This window comes from Sminthopsis crassicaudata, chromosome 2, assembly GCF_048593235.1.
Source record: "Sminthopsis crassicaudata isolate SCR6 chromosome 2, ASM4859323v1, whole genome shotgun sequence".
Classification (NCBI taxonomy): domain Eukaryota; kingdom Metazoa; phylum Chordata; class Mammalia; order Dasyuromorphia; family Dasyuridae; genus Sminthopsis; species Sminthopsis crassicaudata.
Window position 1 is genome coordinate 653,436,956 of NC_133618.1, and position 26,320 is coordinate 653,463,275.

Sequence of the window (26,320 nt, forward strand, 5' to 3'; positions counted from 1 at the left end):
CCTGCCTGTCCCTTCCCCACATCATCATTACCAACTTATTTTCCCTCTTCAAAGCCCCAAGGAAAAGAGGATGATGAAGGTGATGAAGGGATGGTCATTTCTTTTGTATAAACACTCAATTCCAACTGGGGCAACATTTCTTTATGTTTTGCAGTCAATGAGAAGACTTCTCATTAGCACAAACTATAAATTCCTGAGTCAACAGTAGAGTCACCCATACCAAAACCAGGTAGATAATGCTTGCACATAGGATGGGCCCCCATAGATCAATCAGGCAATGTTACATACGTGCTATACATATTTTCCTATTTATGGATTAGATACAGGTACAATTATATAAGTTATATAACATCCAAAAACAGACATTTAAAAGAATATTCTATGAAAATTACATGACATTTTATCCTACAATCAATAAACTACTGCTTTTATTGAGTAGAAGAGTGACACAGGAAAGCTTATGCTTTGGGAAAATTATTGTAGCAACTGTAAGGATAATGAATTTAAAAAGAGAAAGATTGGTCAGGAAGACCAATTAGAAGGCTACCTCAGAGGTATCAGTGAAAAATGATAAGATCTTGAATTAGATTAATGACTGTGTGAATATAGAGAAAGAGACAGGTGAAAGGGAATACTGAGGATATAGAAATGACAAGATTTGGCAATCGATCAGTTACAGTTTTAAGATGAAGGGGAATCAGGTCTGATACCACAATTGTAAACCTGGGTGACTAAAGGTGCTGCTCTCAATAGAAACAGGGACAGGATGTCTGTGATACAGATTGAAATACATCCATGCTGCCTCACTCTGTGGAACTTTTTTTGTCCCCTCCCAAAAAGAGAAAGGGTTAAAATGGGGTCTTACTCCCTGGCTGATGATCTAAAGAGCAAAACCAGCCAATGGACAACTGGAAGAGCCAGGAGATGATCTTGGAATTTAGGGTGGAGGTCTACAGAGAGGGCATTAATATAGGTGACCAGGTTAAGGTTAGCTTATACCCCTAGCTCACACCGGGGCAAAAGGTGAAAGGATGGCAGCTTAAACATCAGTGAGAGGGGCCAAAGGAGAGGATCATTGGGTTATAATGAGCAAAGGAGATAAATTAGTAATGTCAGATGCAAATCTTTCAACTATCTATTGTAAAAAAGAATTGGACACAGTTCTCTACCCCCTGATTATTTGTGTACCCCCCTGGATTCATTCCATGCCCATTCTACTTCTTTGAGTGATAATTAGTAACAGAATGCTAATACACATATATCACCTGCCCTCAAGGGACTCATGGGAAGAAACAGGTACAAAAATAAATCAAATAAGTATGTATATTTGTATGAATTCAACAGAAGTAGAAAAGCTTAGAGGAAGACTGGAGAGAAGATTACTCCTGTTGACAGATTGAGTTTGAGATGCTTATGGGACCTCCAAGTGGAGATACTTAAATAAAAAGAGAAAAAAGCGAGGTGATAAAGAGGCTTGTACTGCAGCCACGGGATGGAGGGTTTAGTCACACTCTGTCACTCTGGGATACCTATTTTAGATAACTTCTTCACAAAGATGCTCATCATATTCCTATCTGAGATTTGCATAAAGCACTCAGTAAACTAGGTGACAGGTTGAGTTCATTGGGAGGTCCCTTCTCCCCAGGAAGAGCTGGAGACATTTGGAATGGATTAGAAGAGAAACCAACTTATCAGAGAAATGCCATACTCAGACAGGTGGAAAAGGGGGGAAACATTTTAAAAGCTACAGTTTCTATAAATCATAAAAAATACTAGTCCTCTTTTTTAGCTTAGCTAAAGCTGGTCAATAGAGTTGGAGATTTTTTCCCACACACACACATATATGTATCTAAATGATCAAATTTTCCATAGAGAATGGACAACAAATATGATTTTTTTTCCATTTGGAATGGACTTTAGAAATCATCTTGTCAAACTCATACCTAAACATGTATTCTTAGGCTGACAAATGATTATAAGGTCTTTAATTAAAGTAACCCATTGCACACAAGAATCTCTCCAATTATTAGAATTTTGTTTACATGTTTAGCCTTTATTTGAAGAATCCACCTCAAATGTTCATAAGAACTATTTGTGTCTGATCTGTGGTAAAGCATTCAGAGCTCATATTGGACTGATCAGCCATAGTTGGACACACTGTAGCTCCACTCCAATAATAGTAGTGTCATTTTAGTCTTCTTTGAGAATGAAAGCAAAATCCTACCTACCAACCAACCAACCATTAACTTCTTGGTAACTTTCACCCATGGGCTTAAGGGGAAACAAACAGAACATTATTTTCCCTCTTTGATGTAACAGTCTTGTTCAGGTTTTAAAAGCAAATAGAGGCATGGGGTGAAGTTATGCTGCCATTTCAGGATTCTGTTTTGTACCATTCAATTGGTTCAAAGATGGCAGAAGAAGGGAAAATGTACTTTAGAGAAAGAACCAGGAAGCCACCCTACCTCTCTAGTTTTGCCTTGAACAAAAGAGTCCCAAAATTTATAATATTTACCATTTTTCCCCTTTCTCAAGCTGTATTTCAAATATACAACTTTTCTGACAATAGACACAAGATCTAAAGGTGGCATTTAAGCATATATGCCTGAAAAAAGATTACATATCTGGTTTTAACCTGCTGGAGTTTATTTGTTTTTTTTGCAGGAAATATTAGTGGGAATATGATTCCAGGGTTGAGATGAAATTCCAACTTGAATTCTCTTTATTATTCCCTAAGTTTATGCAGGAAATTCAATTATGTATATATAACATTATTTCCTCCACAACTCTGTACTAATCTTGAAAGTTTTTCAGCAATTTGTGGACTTCATACAACAAATAGTTACATTTCAGATAAAAGTATTCTCCTGCTCATAATCTATGGGCAATGGTAATCATAGCTACAAGAGCAACATCATGGGCAAGAGTCATTTGTCCTAGTATTTAAAAGAATGGAATATGGAATGGGAGATAGAAAGGATGTGCCCAATTTTACATGGTGAACCATTCTCATCATCAACAATGGCTCCACTACCATCTCTGGTCTGAACCTATCAGAGTTCGATGGACTATGTAAGAAAATGGCACTGGCACCTAAGAAGATGAAGTCAGGAAAACTGGCTGGACCTGACCAAACAGATACAGAAGTAATCTGTGCTGGAGGCAACACAATTTTAAAAGCACTCAGGAATTGATTTTCAAGATGTCTCAAAATGGGAGAGATTCTAAAAGAATGGAAAAGATCATGGATTTTTAACCCTTGAACAAAATAATCAGGAGGATATCAACAACCACCAATCTATATGCCTGCTTTTTTCATCTTTATAAAACTTTTATGAGAATAGTTTATCCATGCAACAGAAAATTCTGTTATTTTTAATTTTATATTACTTTTATTGATTATTTTTATTGATGCCTTTTGATTGTATGTTACATTAATTCCAGAATATGTCACTTCTCCCTCTCTGATTGAAAAAGCTAATTCTAGGATGAAAAGGTGGGAGGGAATAGTTTGGCAACAGATCTACCAGTCTGACATCATATATAATATTTTATACATAGTCACTGACCTCTGCAAGGAAAGAAGCAAAGATTCATCTTCTCATTTTTTTTTTTTCAGAAACAAGCATGGCCATCATAACAACACAGTGTTCAGTTTCAATATTTATTTTTTGTTTTTCATATTGTTTTAGTCATTGAAAATATTTTTCTAAGTTAAATTTATTATACTGTTAATCTGGTTCACACAAATCTTCCCATTATTTTCTGAATTTTTCGTAATCATTGTTCCTTATGGCATAATACTATTCTATTATATTTGTGTACCACAATTTATTTAGTTATTCCCCAATATGGGTATCTCTGTTGCTTCCAGTCCTTACCATTACAAAAGGTTTTCTTACTAATATTTTGGTGCATATGGAATCTTTCTGTTGTTGACTTTCTTGGGTATGTGTGTCAATGCTAGGCTTGATGAAAACATAAAGAGATAAATGCAGGTTTCCATGTACAAAACCATATAGAGGAGGGGTCCTATTCAGGACTTTTCAATGTGATCCATATTCACTCAAAAGAGACTGGCTTGTTCATTTACTCTTGATAATGATGAATTCTGCATAGCTCCTGGATTCTTGTATTAGGCTAGATGGACAAACTAGTGACTGAATTCATCAGTACATAAATCCTGAATCTGACGGACAATGAACTAGGATTAAATTCATAGAGGTAGTAATCTCTTTGAATCACATTAGGGAAATGGAACAAAACATTTAAGTTCTCACCATAGAAACCCCTTCCTTTATGTTTCATAAAAACATTCCCCATATGGCTACTAATCATCAAATACAAGGATTGTAGAATCCTCACAACAGATGACCCAAAGATAGTGGAAGGACTCATGGTGAGTGTAAGCAGGTCACAGTATTATACCAAGAACTTATATGTGCCTCTAACCAAGGAGATCATTTTTAGTCTGGAAAGTATCCTGATCAATCTCATCGCTATAGTGAGTGCCAATGGATGAACAACATGACATTTGCACTACCTTCTCAAAAAGTCTCTTGGTTATTTAATCATGGGAAGACATCTAGCACACTGAATGGATTTCACTAATGAACTCTGGAACATATGAGGATAAGACTCACACTTGATGGGAAGGCACGGATGGGTTGTGAGCATACTGATGGAGGGAGTACCAACATTTAGGTGAGGGACTGAACCTGTGATCTTTCCCGGCATTCCAAAATAAGGAAAATTTCTGAACAAATGAAAGCCCAATATCTTGGCCCCTTAGAGTCTTAGAGACTCTAGAAATAATGGGGCCTTTATGGCTAGGGGCTAAGTGACTTGCTAAGGTTCAGAGATAATATGTGTCAAGAGGTAGGATCTGAACCAATTTCTTTGAGATCTGGGGACTTTGCTCTCTCTAGTATTTTAAATATCCAAAAGGGGGAAATAAGTTATATTTCACCTGAAAAATTAAATGGTTGAACATTAAGATTCCTATAAAGCAGAGTTATTTATTTTCATATTCCTAAAGACAGGGAAATTAAGTCGTAAACATTTTAAGTGACTTTTAATAGAATTGATCATAGTACTAGAACCCAGATTTCCTAATTCTCTTGCCAGTTCTCTTCATACTAGAGAATCTTATCTGTATATCTCAGGAAGACAAAGGACGTATATGTTTTGACACATTTCAGAGAAGCAATACCTAGGGTAGTGGTCGCATGAAACATTAAAAAGCAACTTCTTCTATACAGTCTGTTGGGTGGATTTTTTTTTAACATATTGGAAAACATTGGGAACAGGATGAATCAATCCATTTGTAAATATTGTCTCAAGGCAAAATTTTGCATGCAAAGTATAAAATGCTACAAGAGAGCATCACTTGATGAAATGTTGATATTATTAGTATGATTGATAACACTTATCCTACTTCTGTTAATTGGCATTTGCTCTTTCACGATGCACTCTCCCTGTAAAAGGTCTATTTTGTTAGCAGATAAACTTTTATAAGAAGCCTCTACACTGGCATCAATATCTGACACTTCAGAGGCTGCATGATTCATACACTAAGCAATCTGAAATAGTTCTATTAATTTAAGTGTCAAAAAGATTTGGCAGTAAGTGGTTCCAGCCTGAGGACCAAAAACTTTCCCCAAATTCTTGTGATTTATGCTAATGGAATGCCAGCTTGCCTGCTTCTAAGGAAAAATAAACCCAAGTTTGCCACCGTATAGAATATCCCACCCATATCAAAGGCTCATGGCCAACCATATTATAATGTTCAATCATACTATCATGGCCCTAGGTTTGGAATAAGAAACTGACAATTGGTACCATAGTCAAAGACCAACATGCTATGTTGGAGCAAGAAAAGTCAGAGATGGGAAGGATAGCAATGTGAGGAAACAATTAGAATTGGAATCTGAAGAACATGAAGAAGGGTAGAAGGCCTCCTCATAATGGATTCAAAACAAGGTGGAAAGCTAGAATAAACCTGAAGGAGATAGAAGGCTGAAACTAAGTACCCTAAAAGCTGTTTATACTTATAAAAACCAGAGAAATGAAATATTTCTGCACCAGAATATGTCACTTCTCCCTCTCTGATTGAAAAAGCTAACTCTTTACCCTGAAATGTTTTCTCTTTAACAATAAATCAGTGCATAACTACTATGGTCCTCCTCCTCTCTGGTATGAAGATGGGAATCAGTTCTTCTATAGGGCTCTGTTTTTGTAAGGCTGAAAAAATAGCTTGACAGGGTAAAGTTCTGCAGCTTTGAAAGTGTGACCTTCCACAAGTCACTTGACTTGTGAAAAGAATTGTTTTAGAATAATTGACCTCTTTGAAACTATAGTAGAACTATCTTTTATTTCATAATGCAAGTTTTTTTTCTTTGTTATTTTAAATTGCTAGCTTTTTATCAGAAGCCAATTTATCTAACTGAGCTGGCCTTAAACAAAACTGAGAAGTTGTTGAACTCCATTAGGGCATTCTCTTGATTTTCTTTCTGTACCTTCTTTTCCCCTTTCTGTTTATGGTTCTCTCTTGATACAAAACCAGGCTCTACAAAGCTGTCTGTAAGGCCTTCAAAGAACCTTCTCTAACTTCTCATCAAAATATATTTGTGTCATGACCCTTTCCCTGAAACAAAACTGAGCAACTCCTTTATATTCATAGGATAAAAAATAATTAGTAATAGCACATAATATATAATGTAGTAATATATAGTATAATATATAGTACATAATATATAGTATTCTATACAAAATATATATACACTACAGATACATTCTTCCTTTATGTCATGGCTGACTGAATTCCATCTCCCATCCTTTTCTCTACTTGTCCATTCCCTATTTTTTCTTCATTTTTAATTTGCCCCATCTACATATCTATTGAGGTGTCTAGATCTCTCTGGTTTATGTTTTATCCTCTTATTCATTTCCAAAATCTTAGAAATCATACCACCAACTGCTCACTGCTTAACCCCTCAAAATCTGGTTTCTTATTCCATTGCTCAACTGAAACTACTTTCTCAAAAGTTGCAACTCTGTGTTTCAGAGGAGGTGCTGATCTGCTTTGGTAGAAGGGATTCTGACTTGAGGATTTTCTCTACCAATGAAATCATAGACCCACTTTCTATCCTTATCCCTTTCAAAGTTACCAATAGCTGCTCAATTTCATCTTTTGTTTTTCAGTCTTCATCTTCCATTCTCTCTGAAGTTTTTAATAAACTGGCTACACTGTAGTCTAGATATTCCTTCCCTTCTTAGATGGTTCACCTTCTATTTAATAATCTTTTTCAGGCTCATTTGACGGTTCATGATCCATCTCCCACCTTGAAGTGGAACTGCAAGAGTCTGTCCAAGGACCTTAAGTGGTCTCAGATATCCCTTATAACTCGTATTCTATGATTCCTATTTTTTTCTTTATCCTCACATTCTTGGTGATCTAATCAGTTCCTAGGGTTTAATCCTTGTCTCAATGCACATGACTTCCATGCTAAAATATACCCAAATTTCCCCCTTAAAAAAAAAAAGAAGAAGAAAAGTCTATTATTTGATCTTATCATCCCCTCAAGTTATCTTCCTATTTTTTTTTCTTTCCTCTCAAAGCTAAACTCTGAGAAAAAGCTTTATACATGCATGACCTACCAAGTTCTCACTTCCCACTCACTTCCCAAACTCTTACAATCTGGCTTTCATTCCCACCACTTGATTGATTGAAACTGTTCTCCTCAGGGTCACCATTGCCTTCTTTTAAACTAAATTTTTGTTCTGAATTTAACAAATCCTAAATATTATCCCAAAACATTATCACAAATAGAGCAGATAATAAGGTTTATACTTAAAGTTATAAAAATCTCTATTTATATACATATTTCTTTTCCTTTCAAGAAATAAAAAAATCAATATAATATTTACAAAGATGGCCTGCTCCTCTTTCCTTCTGAACTTTGTTCTGTTTGCTTCTATGAATTTTAAAAAATGTTTTAATGGCACTCCCCAGCTCCCTTCAAAATTCAAATCATCTGTAACACCTCTCCCCCAGAATGCATTTCCTGGCTATTTCATCTATTAGCATCAACAGACAGAAATCATTTTTACCCAGACTATTGGAACAGCATCTTGATGGTTCTTCCTACAGGAGTTAACCTATCTCATTCTCTGTGATTTAACCACTGAGATTCAAAATTATCTTTCTAAGTTGTAGATCTGAATATACCTCTTCCTTATTAAAATATTCTCATTTTTTCATTGATGTCTCTAGAATAGATTATAAATCAGGCGGCCTCCATAATCTGATTCTTATATATTATTCCTTTATATTGTGCTGCACTAAATTACTAGTGGTTCCTCAAACTTGACTATCTAGCTTGACAATTCGTTGGCCTAGATTGTGATCCCTCCTCATCTTCATATTTTGAGAACCCTATTTTTTCATCAAAGCTCAGCTCAGGTACCTCCTCCTCTGTGAAACACTCATTTGCTCCAATTCTCTTCTCCTTTAAATGACCTTATATTAAAGCCATCTTTATGATTTTACATGCTTGTCTATTCCTTTAGATCAGTGAAATGGAAACTCCTTGAGGATAGGAGAAATCTCATTTTTGCCATCTTTGTATCCCAGTTCCTGACTCGATGTCTTGTACAAAGCAGGAACTAAGTTATATATACATTTTAACCAGGTTTATCCTTAACATCCCCACAAAAAAGTAACCCAAAAAGCATGAATATTACTGGCACTGTGACAGACCAATATAGCTAGTATTTTGCATCAACCCTCTCCACTTTCACTCTTTTAATGTCCTAGTCCTAGTTATATAGAAATATCATGTAGTTCGTCATAGGAAAGTGCAAGTTTATAAGAAAACAGCAGCAAGAAGGAAAGAAAATTCTTATTTTTTTCCCATTTGATTTGATTTTTCTTGTGCAGGAAAATAATTGTATAAATATGCATATGCATATATTGGATTTAACATATATTTCTATCATGTTTCACATATGGACTACTTGCTATCTAGGGGAGGGGATGAGTTAAGGGGAGGGAAATTGCAACACAAGGTTTTGTAAGGGTTAATGTCAAAGAATTATCCATGCATATTTTTTTGAAAAATAAAAAGCTTTAATTTTAAAAAGAAAAAAAACACATTACTTCTAGAATCAGAAGTTTGTGTTCAAATCCTGCGTCCAATACATTCTATCTTTGTGACATTGGGCAAACCACTTCACTTCCCTGGCCTCAGTTTCCCTGAGAATCAAATGAGGAGGCAAGATGCAATGGTAACCTATATCATTTCTAGCTCTCATTCTTTGATCCTAGGAATCAAGCAATAAAATGTTGGATTATTTCACCAAGCAATAAAATTAAGGATTATTTCCTTTACACAAGGATGCACCTCGGTTTGTTTTAAACAGTTCACACTGCAGTTAATCTCCTTCTTGTATGACTCCCATTTAGCTACAGTTTTTCAGGAACACATCTATGATATAAATCAAGGTTTCACCTTCCCTGAAGGTATAATCTCTTCCCTCTTACTCCCTCTCCCTCCCACTTGAAGTGAAACTGTCCAGCAGGTTCAGCTTAGACCCATTCCTAGACACCTGGATTTCTGGAAAGCTTCCTCAATTACTTCCTTAAGAATATAAACATGTCAGTTGGATAACACCAATAGGGTCTCTTTGAGGACCAGTCTCCCTCCTCCTTGCTAGCCTGCACAGTCTCTTCTCACCCCCTGCTAGTGCATTCCCCCCCCCCCAGATGAAAATGCAGCTGGGATGACGGAGTGGGAAAAACCTAAGACCTGGCTTCCTAGGGTCCCTGGAGATCACTGGAGATGTTTCCTGTTTTAGGAAATGCTGTTTAGGGTGTGCTGCATCCTCAATTTAAATCTGGACTAAGCCTTTGAAAGCTTATTTTCATTTAACAGACTCCATGGAGCGGTTACCATCACAAGGAAAAATGGGATAAACACATCACCCCCACATATGGCACACCCTCCCAATTTTTCCCCCGGATCTGCATGCAGACTTTCTCACACTATGAAGTCAGTTTAGTTGAGCAAGCTCAACTTTGACTTTGGATTGACTCCCACCCCCTTGCAGAAAAGGACCTCCAGAAGTCAGCAGCAGGAATTTGAAGCTTCAGTAGGCAGGTGCCATTTTTAAAGTCAGAACAAGTGATAAGAGAGACACACAAATATACAAAGAATCCAATCTTAAATGTCAAAAGGCAGAACAGAATTCCTTTTCATTATGGAGGAGTCTTTTGAAATTAAAAATTTCAACTGTTGCATCTCTTAAACAATGCTTATCTTAACAAATATTAACAGGTTTCCCAATCTCCCTCAATAATCACTGGTGCTGGGTATAATGAGCTACTTAGCAAAATTTAAGTACTATAATCTCTTTATTTAAAGAAAAAAAAATCATGAAACGATATTATGCCATGGATTTATTTGCTTTCCCCATAGGCTGCCACTAAATCCTGTTTAATATGAGTTGAAATCTGTAGACTTGACAGGTATGGTTTTCTCATCAACTGCTTGCAAAGCACAGTGTTCATTCTGAAGTGCCAAAGAAGCAGTAATGAGCATGGAGAAGCATGAGGCAAAGTTTATGGCCCTGCCCTTCAGGCTGTGCAAAGCAATCAAAAGCTAAAGTTCCTACCTTGGTGACTGGTCAGTGATCGGGAGCCAGGAGGTAGAGGTGTATATGGCAACTGGGAAGATTCAGGAGCAACATCCTCGGTGGCCTATGGGATAAAGCAAAAGGCGAGATTATACAATTACCCCACACAATAGTGTCTTCCATTTGTATGTACCATCTAAATCACCTAGGGTAACTCCTTACCTTTTCTAAAAATGAGTCCAGACCAATAAGACTAAACATTATATGAAAATAATCATTGAATGGGGATTAGAAATGGGGCTGGCAAGTCCAGATTTATAACTTTATTGGAATGGAGAACTCCCAATGGGGAAAATTTTCTCCTGATATGGACCATATAATAGTCTATAATTTTATATTTAGAAATTTACCTGGACAATTGTCACTCGCCCATGGTCGCACATTGATTCACTCAATAGATTTTATTAATTGCTTCCCATGCACTAGATGGTAACAAGTGTCTCAAAATTATATTAAGAGATTCTCATCAACAGTGAGATGATTCAGATCAGTTCCAATGATCTTGTGATGAAGAGCCATATACACCCAGAGAGAGGACTATGGGGACTGAGTGTAGTTCATAACAAAACATTCTCACTCTTTTTGTTGTTGTTTGTTTGCATATTATTTTTTCTCACTTTTCTGATTTGATTGGAATTTTCTTGCACAGAAGGTAATTGTATTTTTCAAGGGTTAATGTTTAAGAAATTAAATAATAATAATAATAATATTACATTAGGAAATTTGATCATGAAAAATAAAGACCACATACATGCAAATATCCATTCATACACATATGACTTCAACAATTCCAAGATGTTCCTCTTCCAGGATAAAAATTATGAGTCTCCAAACTTTTCAAGCAATTGGAAAACAGTGAGTATATCTGATAGACAGAACTTGAACACAGCGCATCTGTATTCTCAGGTCAACCCTTTACTGACTTCACCTCACCACTTCTATATCTGCTTAGAAAACAGACTTCACACGTTGCAGTGATTATTACAGCATAAAGACAGCCTTCAGCTCTGGGGCTATGGAAAGAGTATGTCCCAAACTGCTATCTATCCTAAGTCCCTTTGGCAAGAAATGAAAACTGTCCCTGGTGGCATCTTTGTAGCTGGCTATAAGTTTGCAATATTCAGGATATTCTTCCCAATGCATAGCTACTGCTATTGTTGTACCTGCTGCTCAGACCAGGGGATCATCTGGGTCTAGAAATGGCATTTCCTTCCACTTGCCCCTCTTCTGAGTGGAGACTCAGTTGCCCAATCCCTATATCCCTGGACTCATTTCACCCTGTTTGTATCTAAGAGTTTATCCTTCACAATTCAATGCTTCCAAACGTTCTTGACAAATTTGGGGCCATAACCCAATGATGAGAACCCATGGATTCTAAGCATCTTCCAGGAAGCCATCATCAATCACATAAAAGCCATTCCTTTGCAAGGGACTACTATTTGCCAACATCTATACCAGAAAAACTTTATGAGCATTGACACATAGTAAATATTGGACCAACTATATACACTTTATGGATACATTATAAAACTTGGGGATTTTTCATTGTAAAATATGTAAATTTATTTATCTACATATATACAAGTTAAATTTATATAGAGCACATATATAAATATATTTGGAAATATCACAACAAAGCACATGCATATTGTATATATGTTAAAACATTATATTATGTTATATTCTATTGTGACATGTTGTATCATATCAGTATACATAGAAATAAATAACATGCAGATCCAAAACCTTCATTGTTTAGAAGCTAATTTTTTAAGAATTTAATTACCACTTTATTTTTTTTCCTTTGGGGATAGAGAATAAACTAGAGAAGGTAAGTTAGAGATTACCTAGATTCTGGGAATCAAATACAAGTAAAAAAAAAAAAAATTAGGAACAGTTAGGAAAATCACATAAGCTTGAATCCTGATATTGGGAATCCTTGATTTACATGATTTCAAGAAGACATGGAAAGAAAGTTCCTGTGTCTTTCACATGAAATATACTATGAATATATGAACACTGTATACCAAAAACACTATTCCTAAGGTATTCACCACCTCCAGAAGTAACTCATTTCTCTTATGGATACCTCTTTTAGGAAGATTTTTCCTTGTGGTATGCCTCAATTTGCCTTTTTTATGACTTTCATCCATTGCTCTGAGTTTCTGCCTTCTGATCTCAAGCACAGCAAATCTATATCTTAAAAATAACTATCATTCCCCAATCCCAAACCTTATCTTTTTCAGGATAAATATTCCAAGTTGATTCAATCATTCCTTACAAGACCTTTTACCATCCTGGTCATTTTCTCTGGACACCATGTAATTTGTCAATGTCCTTCCTAAAATATGGTATTCTGAATCAAACTATAATATTCCAGTTGTAGCCTGGCTCTTTAAGTTCCTATGACTCTTTTAATGCAATCTAAGGTCACAATTTAATTTAACTAATATATTTTCCTGGTCATGGAAAAAATCTTAATAGTGAAAGACCTAGAGGCAGAAAGCCTATTAGATATTATTTAATCCAAGCCATGCATTTTACAGAAGAAGAATCTTGGCTTCAGAGAGGCTAATGACTTTTCCAAAGTCACACAGACAACAAAGGGAAAAGACAGAATGTAAACTCTAGTCCTGCAACTACAATTTCAGGTTCTTTCACACTGCCTTCTGAACTGACTCATGTCACTTACATACAATTACAATCCACTAAACCCTTTAAATAGTTTTCAGATGAATCCCTAGGAAAGTGGTGTCAAATTTAAATTGAAATGAGTCAACTAAGTCTTATGTAAGGATCCCTACAAGCCATCTGTTGACTTAGAAAACCATACATTAACATTAAATTTTATCATGTTTTTATGTATTTTGTTAAATATTTACCAATTATATTTTAATCTGGTTAGGGCAGAGTGTTGCAGGTCACCATGCTGGCAGAGCCAAAATTCTCCCATCATGTAGTTGGGATTTTATTCTTATTCAATTTCTTCTTATCATTCTTGGTCATACTTGTTATCATATACTCTTATCATACTTATTTGTTAAAGCTCTTTTTGGCTCCTGACTCTATCATCTATTATATTGAATATCCCACTCAACTTTGAGTCAATGGCCAACTGAATAATTAATTAATGTCTTTGTCCAAGTCACAGGTAAAAAATGTTAAAAAAAAAAAAAAATCATAGTCCCTTGGCCCTTTACAATCATTCTTTTTAAGCTGAGACTGAACCGTCAGTGACTGCTCTTCAAGTCTATCCTTTCTACAAGTTTAGAATCCACATAACTTTATTCAAGCAAGCAAACATTTATTAGGTATCTGCTGTGTATTCAGAACTATGTTAGGTTCTGTGATACAAACATAATATTAAAACAATCCCTGTTCTCAAAATGTTTGAATCTACTGGGGGAAAATGGATATACCTATTAGTGTATTCAGAAGAAATATAAAGAGAATGAATATAAAGCTAAAAAAAAAATGCAAGATAATAGGAGTTAGGAAAGGCTTGGGTTATTTCCTTAAGAAAGAGGCAGGTAGAAGTGGAGTTGAGGAGTGCTTTCCAGGTATAGAAGAGAATTTAAGAGGAAGAATAATGTCCATTTAGTCAAGAAAGCAGGATATAAAAGATTTTTAAATCTTTTAATTTTTAAATTTTAAATTTTTTAATTTTTAAATCTAAACATTTATTTGATCTTAGTGGAAATAGGGAACCACTATAATTGTTGAGGAGAGGTCTATAATCAAAGCAAAAGATACTCATTTTGGTAAAGAGTGGTCTGGATTGAGGAGAAACTTAAATCAAGTAGAACAGTAAGGAGGCTACTATAATAGTGTGGGTGAGAAAGAATGAGAACCTGAATTAAGATTGGAGTTATATGAATAGAGAAATATTGATTAGACTTAAGAAATGTCACCAACTTGGAAATAGCAAAATTTGACAATTGACTAGATAAGTGGGGAGAGATTGGAGAAATAAAGGATAATGCCTAGTTTATAAACCTGGGAGACTAGTTCATGCCTCTCCATCTTTTCTTTAAGAATAACATGAGGGTATTCTCAAATATACACTAAAAGATCTAGGTGAAATGTATCTATAGCATTCCTCTGGGCTATGTCTAATTTGCTTGATTAAAAAAGAAAATTGTATGACTTGTTCTTGAAAAACCTATGCTGGTTTTTAATAACCACTGACTTGCTGTATGTGTGTGTAGAAGTTTCAGCAATTTCAGTAATTCTTCCTTTGATATGTTCTATAATTTTGCCAGAAAAATCACAGTTGTGTTCATTTAGCCTATCAATTTTATCAATTTATTTATTTTGGGAAAAGCAACCTATTTGCCCTTCTCTTATCCCAGCTACCTCTCTCCCTTAACCTTTCAATGACTGATAGATAAATCAGCAATTAGATCTACCAGTTTTTTGAGTATCTAAAAATTCAGGTCATTTGTACTTAGTGATGAGCTTATCTGGGGCATTTCTTTGCTTATCTTTACTTATTTTTATTATTGACTCCCTATTAGCCTCCCCCCCTCCCCGGCCTTCTGTTCTTTCCAGAGCAAAGATCATTCTCAGGAACTGTATAAAGAAACAAACAAAATTCAAATAACTTTGATATATTTTATCCACTATCCACAGTAGTATTCTTTCTTCTTTGATCTTCCACTTGTTTAACATTTTCAATTGTCTTCAGTTTAATCATTTCAACTCTGGAACTCCCATCTTGGGACCCACCATGTTTTAATTGGTGTGGGTATCACAGGATCTACTAATCTTTAGTTAGTTTCATAATCCATATCATTCATCCTCTTATCAGCTTCCCTGTTACATATAAATGTACCATTCTTTATATCTCTCTCCTCTACCTTACTCACAATCTCTGTGACTGCCTAAAACATTTCTTTGCTTATTGTCTTCTATATATGTTGTTTCTTTTATTACTTAATTCAATTCAATAAGCATTTATTAAACACTTACTATGAGTCAGGCTTGTAGGATCCATAAAGGCTGGTATTGGTTCACTTTTGCATGTTATATTCCCAGTAATTAGCACAGCAATGTGGTACAACACAAAAACTTTATAATTGCCTTTTCAATTCTTTCTTTCAGCTCATTATGAGCTTTAGCATTCTTGGCATTATTTTTACAAAATTATGCCATACCTTTGCATTCACTGTCCATTACCTGTCCCTGTTTCCATTTTCTGGTCCTGGTTTTTTGTTTGTTTGTTTGTTTGTTTGTTTGTTTGTTTTTGGTTGTTTTTGTTTTTGTAAATCTCAGCTGGCTGATATGTTCTCAATGTATCTATTCCACTTTAGATAAATCTCTTTTTTCCTACTTTTCAGAATTATTTCTTTCTGTGTCTTCAGAACTTTATTCTCTTGGAGTTTTCAGAGTTTTGTTCTTCAGAGTTTCTAACTTTCCTAGGCTGATTTTCCTTGTAGAATTTTAAGCAATAAAATCTACTTTTCTATGTTTTCTCTGGATCCTTTGAAATCCATTCTCCATAAATCTGGACTGTATGTAAGACTACTTTTGGCTTTCATTTGCTCGATCACAAATTCTAAGATGTAGAGGACTCTTCCCCAAGGGTCCCATCATTTCTAACCCAATAATTGATGAGAATTAGATAAAAATCACCTCCCTATTTCAGTTCTCCACCTTCTGAAGGATGAAATTATCATTAAAGCAATTCAAGGAATCATAACTTGCTCTCTTTTGTGTAAACATAACACTTCAGGAGATGTCCAGATAATTGTATTCCCCAAGATCATTATATTATGTCACACCATCAAGCTTGAGATGTGTTGCTCAATCACTTTGCTTCTTTCCTCTTTTTGCTAAGGTGGTTTGTAGTTTATTCTGATGGTATTACCACTCCTGCATCCCTTAATCTCCACCTAATTGTTACCTACCATGCTGTGTCCCTCTGATTCTTGGTTTTCCTCTCTTAGGTGTATCTTCTAATTTTTGACAATGCTTTTCCTCCCTATCCCACTTAGCTTCCTCATATTAAACTCATTCTTTTCCTTTTGTAAAGGTTTATCTTTCCTTAACTACATTCCAGTCTCCTCATTTATGAAATTAAGGACACGTTCCCAGAGCTAAGTGAAGGGAGTAGAACCAAGAGAACATTGTCTACAACAACAACAAGATTATGTAATGATCAACCCTGATGGACTTGATTCTTTTCACCAAGATGACTCAGGCCAATTCCAATACACTTGTGATGGAGAGAGACATCTGCATCCAGAGAGAAAACTATAGAGACTGAATGTAGATTGCACCTTTTTTGTTGTTGCTTGCTTTTTTCTCATTTTCTTTTCCTTTTTGATCTGATTTTTCTTGTGCAGCATGATAAACATATAAATATTATAGAAAAATTGCACTTATGCTGAATTCCTTCCTGTCTAGGGGAGGAAGTAGGGAGAAGGAAGGGAGAAAAAAATTGGAACCAAGGTTTTTTAAGGGTGAATATTGGATGTTTTTTTGAAAATAAAAAGTTATTATTAAAAAAAAAAAGAAAAAGAAATTTCCCAATCAAAAATATGATTAAAAGTCAAAAAGGGGGCAGCTAGATGGTACACTGGATACAGCACTACTCCAGAGTCAGAAGGACCTGAGTTCAAATCCAGACTCACTTGACACTAACTGTGATCCTGGGCAACAAAAATAAAAAATCAATGAACATTCATTCCTCTCCTAATTACACTTTCAATTCTCTCCAGACTTCCACACCTGTCATTCCATTACATTTTTGCCCAAGAATTTCTCTCTGTGCCTTGGGCCTTTCACCTTGGAATGTCCTTCTACTATGGGAGCCACTTTCTCCTAAGGATGAGCTTTTTCTCCATCACCATCCTTCCCTCCCTTTTCCCCAACCTCTGTTGTTTTGTTATGTTATGTTATATTGTTCCATATTTTGTTCTTGAAGAGGACCAATGATGTGAAGAGGTGATATCTTGACTTGCACATGAGTTGGGTATAAGTGAGATAGGGCTGCACTTTTCTGTGTTGTCTTCCTCTATTAGAATATCCTTAAGGATAGCACCTTTATTTCTTTTTACACATATTTTGATCCTTACTTCTAGCACAGTGTCGAGTACATAGTAAGCCCCTAATAAATTTTTCCTACTTAGCCTTCCTCCCTCAAATACAATTTATTTGCACATCACAACATCACCTCCCTGATGTCATGGTCATGTTCAAGAACAAAGCACAGACCAGTCAACAACAACCTTATATCTATGAATAATATTTCCTCATTTACCTGTCAAGTAAATGATCTTAAAGACTTTCCCATAATCCTTATGTAATAAACCTCCAGACCTGTGATACTGATGATTCCACCCAAATCGCATGATAGATTCTCTGGAAGGAGACTTTCTATGGTACTCTACTACAAGTACTCTAAGTCAGGTATAACCTGCTTCCTTGATATAGATCTATAGTTCAGTCACCTAGATTATCTGGAATGTTTTCCCCCAAACTCCCAAATGGCTTCATCTTTTTTGAGTTTTCTACCATGCTACATAATGAAACTGATGAGACTCAAGTAAAAAGCCATAATTGGGTTCACTGTTTATTTCTTGATACTTTTATTCTCTATTTGGGCTAATAACAGCTTTTCTAAAAATCTCTAGGTAGAACACCTTTATTTTTTATAAATAACCACTGACAGAAAATTACAAGAGTTTCAATAACTGAGAGTTAAGACATTATTTGGCTCTATTTCCAATTGGAGACAAAGCTAGAAAGGGAGGAGATTGATTTCTATTTTGCTGTTATTTTATAGTTGTCATTCTGTGCCCAGCATCTGTTTTAATTATTTTTCAGTTAAGTGTTTGCTTCTAAACCAATGTCATGCAAATGAATACAGAATTAGAACAATTGTACAAATGTCTTTTAGCTCAAGCACTACCAGGTGAGTGCCAACAAAACACTTCGACCCAAGATGCAGATAACAAACTCTTGGGCTTACCTTTTACCAAAATGGAGGCATTGTCAGACATTTAATCAACATACATTTATAAAACTTTACTATGTACATGACACTGTTAAGTGTTGGGGGTGGGGGGAAAGGACAAAAATACAGTCCCTGTTCACATTCTAATGAGGGAAACTGTGAATAGTTCTGTATATAAATATATATATATATATATATATATATATATAAATGAGAGAGAATCTTGTGGCTTTTCAATATCATTATTATTAAAAATAACAGTGGCCATTCATATAGTATTTCACTGTTTGTTTGTTTATTTAGTTATTATTTATTTTTGTCCAGGTAAAAGGAGTCATTTTTAGCTTCAATTATTACCCAGCTTTAACCACTAAATGGATGCAGCTTTGGTTAAACTGAGATCTGTTGAAGACTTTAGCTTAAAAAGGCCCAGGTCTCCCACTGCATCCAGGGCCATCTCTCTCTGTGCTGATATACATATATATATATATATATATATATATATATATATATATATATATATATATATATATATATATATATATATATATATATATATATATATATATATGTATGTATGTATGTATATGTATATGTATATATATATATGTATATGTATATATGTACATATATACATATATACATATATATATATCTTTCCATTAGACCTAGAAGACTCTGGAAAGAAAGTAAGGCTGGTGACTTTGCCCAGTCTCCCTCACTTAAATTCAACTCATTTGCATTTCATGGCATCATCAGGAAGATTTCCTTATTTCAGTTCTCCACCTTCTAAGGATGAAATTATTATTAAAGCAACTCAGGGAATCATATCATGCTCTCTTTTGTGCAAACATAACACTTCAAGAGTGCCTCTAAGATTGATCCTTAGAATTTTAAGATCATGAGTGAAGATATGTCTGAAATGAGAACGGGGTTAATTCTGTGCATTTCTAAATTCTTAAAGCTATAGGATTCTAAATTCTAAAGATTTTTTTTCTAAGCTTCTTCAAGGTCCACCATGCAACTTTAGAGGCAGCAGAAAATGGAATGTTCCAATGAATGTATTCTATTCAAGTTCTCTTTTTTAATCATTATAGTGGATATTTCTGGAAAGTATTAATATTTCAAAGAAATAGCAACAATTACAATAACTCACACGTATACAGTGCTTACAAAGCATGTATTATGCTCAATAATACAATTGCTCAATTGTATTGAGCAATAAAAGAATACAGATGTAGATGGCATAAGATACAGTTATAAATAACACAAATACTCTTATTATTTATACCAGTGGTCCTCAAACTTTTTAAATAGGGGGCAAGTTCACTGTCCCTCAGACTGTTGGAGGGGCATACTATAGTAAAAACAAAAACTTTGAACCTCAGCTCAGTGCTGGAAATGTGTGTTGCTAATGGGAATTTAGGTCTAAGGTCACTTCTGGTCTGATTTTGCCATAACCTGGCTGGCCACATAAACGTCCTCAGAGGGCTGCATCTGGCCCTTGGGCCGTAGTTTGAGGATCCCTGATTTACACCATCACCAATATTCATGTAATGGAGGTTTTCATGTAAAGGTAGGTCCTGAGCTTTCAAGGACACTCATTTACATTCAAAACCCTAGAGTCATTTTAGAATCTTATGATATACTCAAATCTTAAGGGACCTCTGATTGCCATGAAAATAGGATACCAACTCTTCCCTTGAAATGGAAGCTGGCTCCATCCTACTTTTCCAAACTTATTTAATCACAGCCTCTTTTATAGACTCAATAATCTAGTAAATTAGATAACTAGCTGTTCTCCAAACTCAACATATCATCTATTGTCTTCATTCACTCTCATCATCTAGTCCCTGTGTCTTTATCTTACAAACATAAAATCATAGGATTGTAGATTTAGAACCAAAAAGGCCTAAAAAAAAAAATCACCAAATCCTATCTTCTTATTCCAAAGATAACTAAATAAATCCAGAATAACTTTTCCTTATCCAAAGTCACTTTAGGTAATATGAATATGAATCAGAGGGACTAGATTTTATCCTCAGTGAATCACTACCTTTGCTTAATTTCCTCTAAGGCTCAGCTGAGAAAAAACTTCCTCTCATTTGAGCTTTCTTGATTCCTCCAACTGATAGTTTCTATCTCTCACTTAGAAATCCTTAGAACATTTTGTCTCCTTTACTTCTGTTACTCCTTACTTCATCCTAACTGCACCCAAGGACCAAGTTGTCTGGATACAACTGGGCAAGGATCCTTGGGAATGGTCTACTGTGGAAAGCAATCTAGGACCAGTCAGCCATTCTTGGCAAATAAGTTGAACAATATTTTTACATATTGACTGGGACTGCAAAAAACAAAACCAAACAAAAATATATCTATATTCAGACATGTATATCCATATCTATACATATATATAAATATATTGTATATGTATATATGTATATATATGCATAAAGAATGTATATTGGCCAACTCATTGAATTAGCTCATCTATAGGCACACACGTATATGTAAATGCATATATACATAATACATATTTTTGTTAATTTAGTTAGTATGTATTATATCATACCACACATACATTATATACATATATGTGTCTATACATATAAACACACTTGTAATCCATTATATACATATAACACATTTATATATGTATGAGACTAACTGAATGAATTGATCAATATATATTCTTGATTCACAAGTCCTTCCCTTTATTTACTATTAGGATAATCTCTTTCAATAGTCCATGTATCCCATTGAGAAAGCCATGGAATATTTTAGGACTTGGTAATCATCATAATGGAGATTCTATAGAGTTTGGCCACCTTTTTTATGGGAATTTTAACAGCCAACTCTATTATATTTTGTAGAAAAAGAATCCCTAATAGCCTACTAATTCTTTTTTCATATTTGCATCATGCACAGATATTCATGATGCATATACTTACTACAATCCTAAAGATGATTCTAACCACATTACTTAATTCTCCATAACATGGGCAAACACTTCTTTTCATATCTTGAGAAAGTTAGTTCAAAAGAACTTAAGGCTGAGGATATAGAGACAAAGTTTAAGTCATTTCTGCTCTCAAAAAGTTCTCCCTTATAGCCTGGGGTGCCAGAAGCAAGTGAACATGAGATCCTTTAAGCAAGAAAGGCTCCACTCTGGAGATGATATCTAAACTTGAGGGAAGCTAGAGATTCTAAGAGGTGAAGATAGTCTAGGTTCTGACTCCTAACCTCTGCAAAGCCATAGGAGCTAGCAGGTCAGTTTGACTAGAATAGTGTGTAAAGAATATTAAAATTAAATGGGTCTGGAAAGGGCCAGTGGAACCCAAATTGCCAAAAACTGTAAATGCCAAACTGAGGATTTTATATTATATCCTAAAAGCAAAAAGAAATGATTGATTGTTTATAAGCAGGGAGGAGGAAATGTAATCAGACTGGTGTTTTAGGAGTATTAATTTGTCAATTGTATAGATTAGGAAGGGGAGACAGTCACAGGATCATGAAAAAAAATTCTTTATGATGCAGTTATCAAAGATTCTTATATGATCCAAGATAGAAATTGTTGTTATCCTCTTGAGTATTTTAAAACTCAATAAACATTTGACAAAATGAAATTACATTCATTCAGTCACCTGTTTTCTTTTTTCTATTTTCACTAAGAATAAATGTCCCTGATAAACAAAATTGTTATGATTATAAAAATGATGCTAATAGCATAACTTCAAGCACTGATTATTTTATGTATTTATTTTGCCAACTTTAAAAAAATTCTCAACTTCATCTTCTCATGTTCATTCCTAGTTCCTCATAGAACAATCTCATTGGGCATGGATCGAATGTGAAAGGCCCAAATGTGCCAATGTTCTTACAGTTAACAATGATGATAAAAAATGGCTGAAGCAATACTTGTCAAATTAGTTCCATTTCATATCTCTTTGCTGACCTCCTTCCAGGACCATCTGAAAAATATTCTAGGTATAATCTAGCTCAGTTGGGTCGCACATCAACCTATCTGCAAGCTTGTTTTCCCCTCTGCCAGTTTGTGAAGCAATAGTGCTTACATTCTCTTTATCTCTTAGTTTTACAAAGAGTCTTTTACTCTGTAGTGCTGGTGTCCTGGACCGCTGAGTCTCTCTCTGCCTGACAAGGACATGAAACATTTGCTGGCTGACGTAGTTTCTGGACCCTTTTGGCCTTCCCTTGTGACAACTGTTTTATATCAGTTAAACTTATCTAAGAAATGGTGATAATCAGGTCAATGTCTGTAATTTTGTCATTTCCCGTTTTTCAGCATCAACAGCTTGCTTCAAGAGATGAATTTTGGAATTGCATACGGTGACTTCTCATCTTTATCCTTTATTCTAATTTGATATTGATTTTGGCCATTGCTCCAGCAAGTCAATGATCAGAATGTGCACAGACAGCTGAGTTTGAAATGACTCCACAAGCAGTTGCTCCCTGTCTGTTAAGATATAGTTCAGTTTGGTACTAGCCATGTCCAGGGTTCTCTAGTTTCCTTCTTAAGTTTCATATGCACAATGCCAAACATTTTATGAGGCTTTGACCTCTTTTTTTTTCTTCTTCATCACAATTATGTTAATTTCCAAAATATTTTGTTGTTGTTCAGTCACTTCAATCATGTCTGAATCTTCCTGGTCCTGTTTAGGATTTTTTATTTTTTTTTGGCAAAGATACTGGAGGGTTTTGCCATTAATAAAGAGGATTATCTTGAATTGTCAAGAGTCATATTTGAGCTCAAGTGCTCCCAACTCCAGATCCAGTACTCTATCTACTGGGTTTTTTTCCTACCTGACAATATCACTAATATAAAAGTCATAAAACATGATGCTCCAGGATGAGTTAGTTTTTAAAATCCCAAGTTCTACATAGAATTTGTCTGCTTCACCCTCTGTAGCAGATGATCTTCAGGGAAGTCTTTTGAGTTCTATTCAGCATGATAAGCACCATAAAAAGACCACGGGTACCATGAATTGGTCTTTCTTGTTCTGGGTTGACATGATTAAAAACAGTTTTGTCAGTTCCTTCAATATTCTTTCCAAAGAGAACTGGTAAGCATCTTTCCATTTAGCATTAACTTGTTTATATTTTCTGATTTCACTCATATTGAGAATGTCAGTGTATCAGAATATCAGGTTCAGTTCCTCAAGCAGTGAATCAATTCACTGGTCATTAGAGATCTATCAACTAAGATTTTAGAAGTGAAAAGTAATATTAGTAGGTTGCTAATGGTCTCAATTTTTGGTGATCCCTTTACTTTCTTTTTATTATTCTGACACTATCATTGCAAAAGCAGAAAAAACATGACTTAGGGGGCCACATCATTCTCATATTCAGTGAATTCCAATAGGTCCCTATTACCTCCAGGATCTAATTTAAGGTTTTTTTTTTTTTTGGCACTTACAGCTTTTCACAAACTAGTCCCTTCCTACCTTTCCAGTCTTATCACATGTTTACATCTCTCTATATACCCGATGTTCAATGGTGACTTTGAACTGGTTTTCCACCATGGTTGGATGCTTTCTCTCCTCATCTCCTCATCTTATGAATCACAAAATTCAGTTCAAGTATCACTTTCAATAGGGAACTTACTTCTAACCCATTTGAATCTTCCTCACAATTAAACAAAATTAGTATGATTATAAAAATGATGATAATAGTACAACTTCCTTCTACTTTGTCAAGTCTTACCAGTAGAGTATAAGCTCCTTGAGGGCAGGGATGATTTTTGTGTTTTTTGCTTTTCATTGTAATCTTAGAGTTTAGTACAGTACATGACTCATAATTAGGCCTTAATCAGTATTTGCTGATTGATTGATCAAATTACAATTGACCCCAACTGACTTCTTGATGTCCTGCACATATGATACCATCTCTGAATCTTTACATTGTCTGTGTCCCCATTCCTGGAATGCATTTTTGCCTCTTAGAATCCCTGGTTTTCTTCAAAGGTTGATTTATCTTAGTTTTCCTGATTTCCTTCTCTGTCTCTCCCAACCCTATCCCCCTGAACAGCTGCTAGTGCCTTCCTTTCAAGATTGCATAATATTAATTTTATGTATACTCATACATGTACATGGTATCTCATTTAATACAATGTAAACTGCTTTAAGATAAGGATTATCTTTTTTTTTTATTTTTCATTTTGTATTCCCAATATTCCAGTATTTGGCATATAGGAATTTCTAGATAATTGATAGGCTGAAGAACCATTTTATGGTTTTATCAGTTCCATCAACAAGAATTATTGACTTGGTGAGAATTATGATCTGAGCATTTGTGAAATTTGCTAGACTGGTTCTTTGAGAGTAACCAGTCATGCCTGATTCTTTGTAACCCCATTTGGGGTTTTCTTGTTAAAGATACTGGAATGGTTGAGCATTTCCTTCGAAGTTCACCTCCACACCATGATCAGACATCTGAGAACCATGTTTGAGTAGGATTAGGTAGTCAGTCACCTTTCTATCATCATATTAAACATGAATCAAATCAGGGGAAATTTCTTGTGTGTTTTTAGTACAGAGAGTTTCTGCTTTTCAGCATTTCATCAATACGTTCCTGGAGACTAGATCATAAATTGTTCCCAAAAAGATCACATTTCTCCTTAAGAATAACTGGGAGTCATAATCATGATCAAGTACTGAATAATGAAGAACTTCAATATTTCATAAAATAAAAAATAAAACAGCAAATCTTGAGCAAAAACACCACAAACAAACAAAAATAAAATAAAAGTTGTATTGTAGAAAGGGCAATGGACTTGAAATCAGGAGCTCACTATATTGGTGTTAGACTTAGTGTGGACACCCAACTGACTTGCCTCAGAATTGGGAGTTCAAGTGATTCAACAGGTTTCAGCCTCCCATTTAATAAAAGGGAATCTAAGCTTGTATCACCACATCCAACTTCAAGCACTTATTAAGTAACTACTCCCCCAAGGTTCCCTTGAATCTGCTTTGCCTGTGCCATCAATATACCTATATATGTATAACTTGGCTCCCTCATTGAATATAAGATCTTTGAGTGCAGTTATTATTTTATTTCTTTATCACTGATACATAGGAGACACTTAATAAAGATTTGTAGCTTGATTATCTACCAAGACTCTATTTCTCAGAAAAAGAATTTTAACTGAATTAGGGTCTTTGGTAAGAAAAGAAACTGCCATAGAGATTGACCATTCTTCGTGAAATCCAACCTCTCCCATCAAGTTTCCATGATCATCCAATTGGAGAGCTACAGCATGGACCCTGACCCCTAACTTAGCCCTTATTGAGTAACTTCTAAGGTATAAAATTTGTATTGACTTCTTTTTCCAAGTTTCAAGAAGACAGAAATCATGCCCAATATTTCTCTTTACCCTCCCCTCATATTTACTAGCACTTCACTTTTTACATAATAAAAACTACTTTTCACATAGTAGGTCTTCATTCAATATTTCCTGATTGATTTTGTTTTGCCAATAACAATTTAGTTTCACAAAGCACACTCCTCAGAATCTTATGAGACAGTTGGTACAAGCATCATTATTTCAATTTTTAGGCATTATCCTCCATTTGGACTTAGAGAAGTAGGTGACATGGCCATGGGCAGAGAAAATTTAAAAACAAAAACAAAAACAAACAAACAAACAAA

General features: G+C 35.0%; 1 protein-coding gene across 1 annotated transcript in view; it reads right to left on the reverse strand.

Annotated features, from left to right (window-relative positions):
- The window catches only part of LRMDA (leucine rich melanocyte differentiation associated), a 1,299,052-nt gene that overhangs the window by 220,167 nt on the left and 1,052,565 nt on the right, over positions 1-26,320 (reverse strand). The window contains exon 6 of the mRNA XM_074296748.1: positions 10,675-10,759. Within this exon, the coding sequence (XP_074152849.1) occupies positions 10,675-10,759 (85 nt within the window). The remainder of the gene's footprint in view (positions 1-10,674; positions 10,760-26,320) is intronic.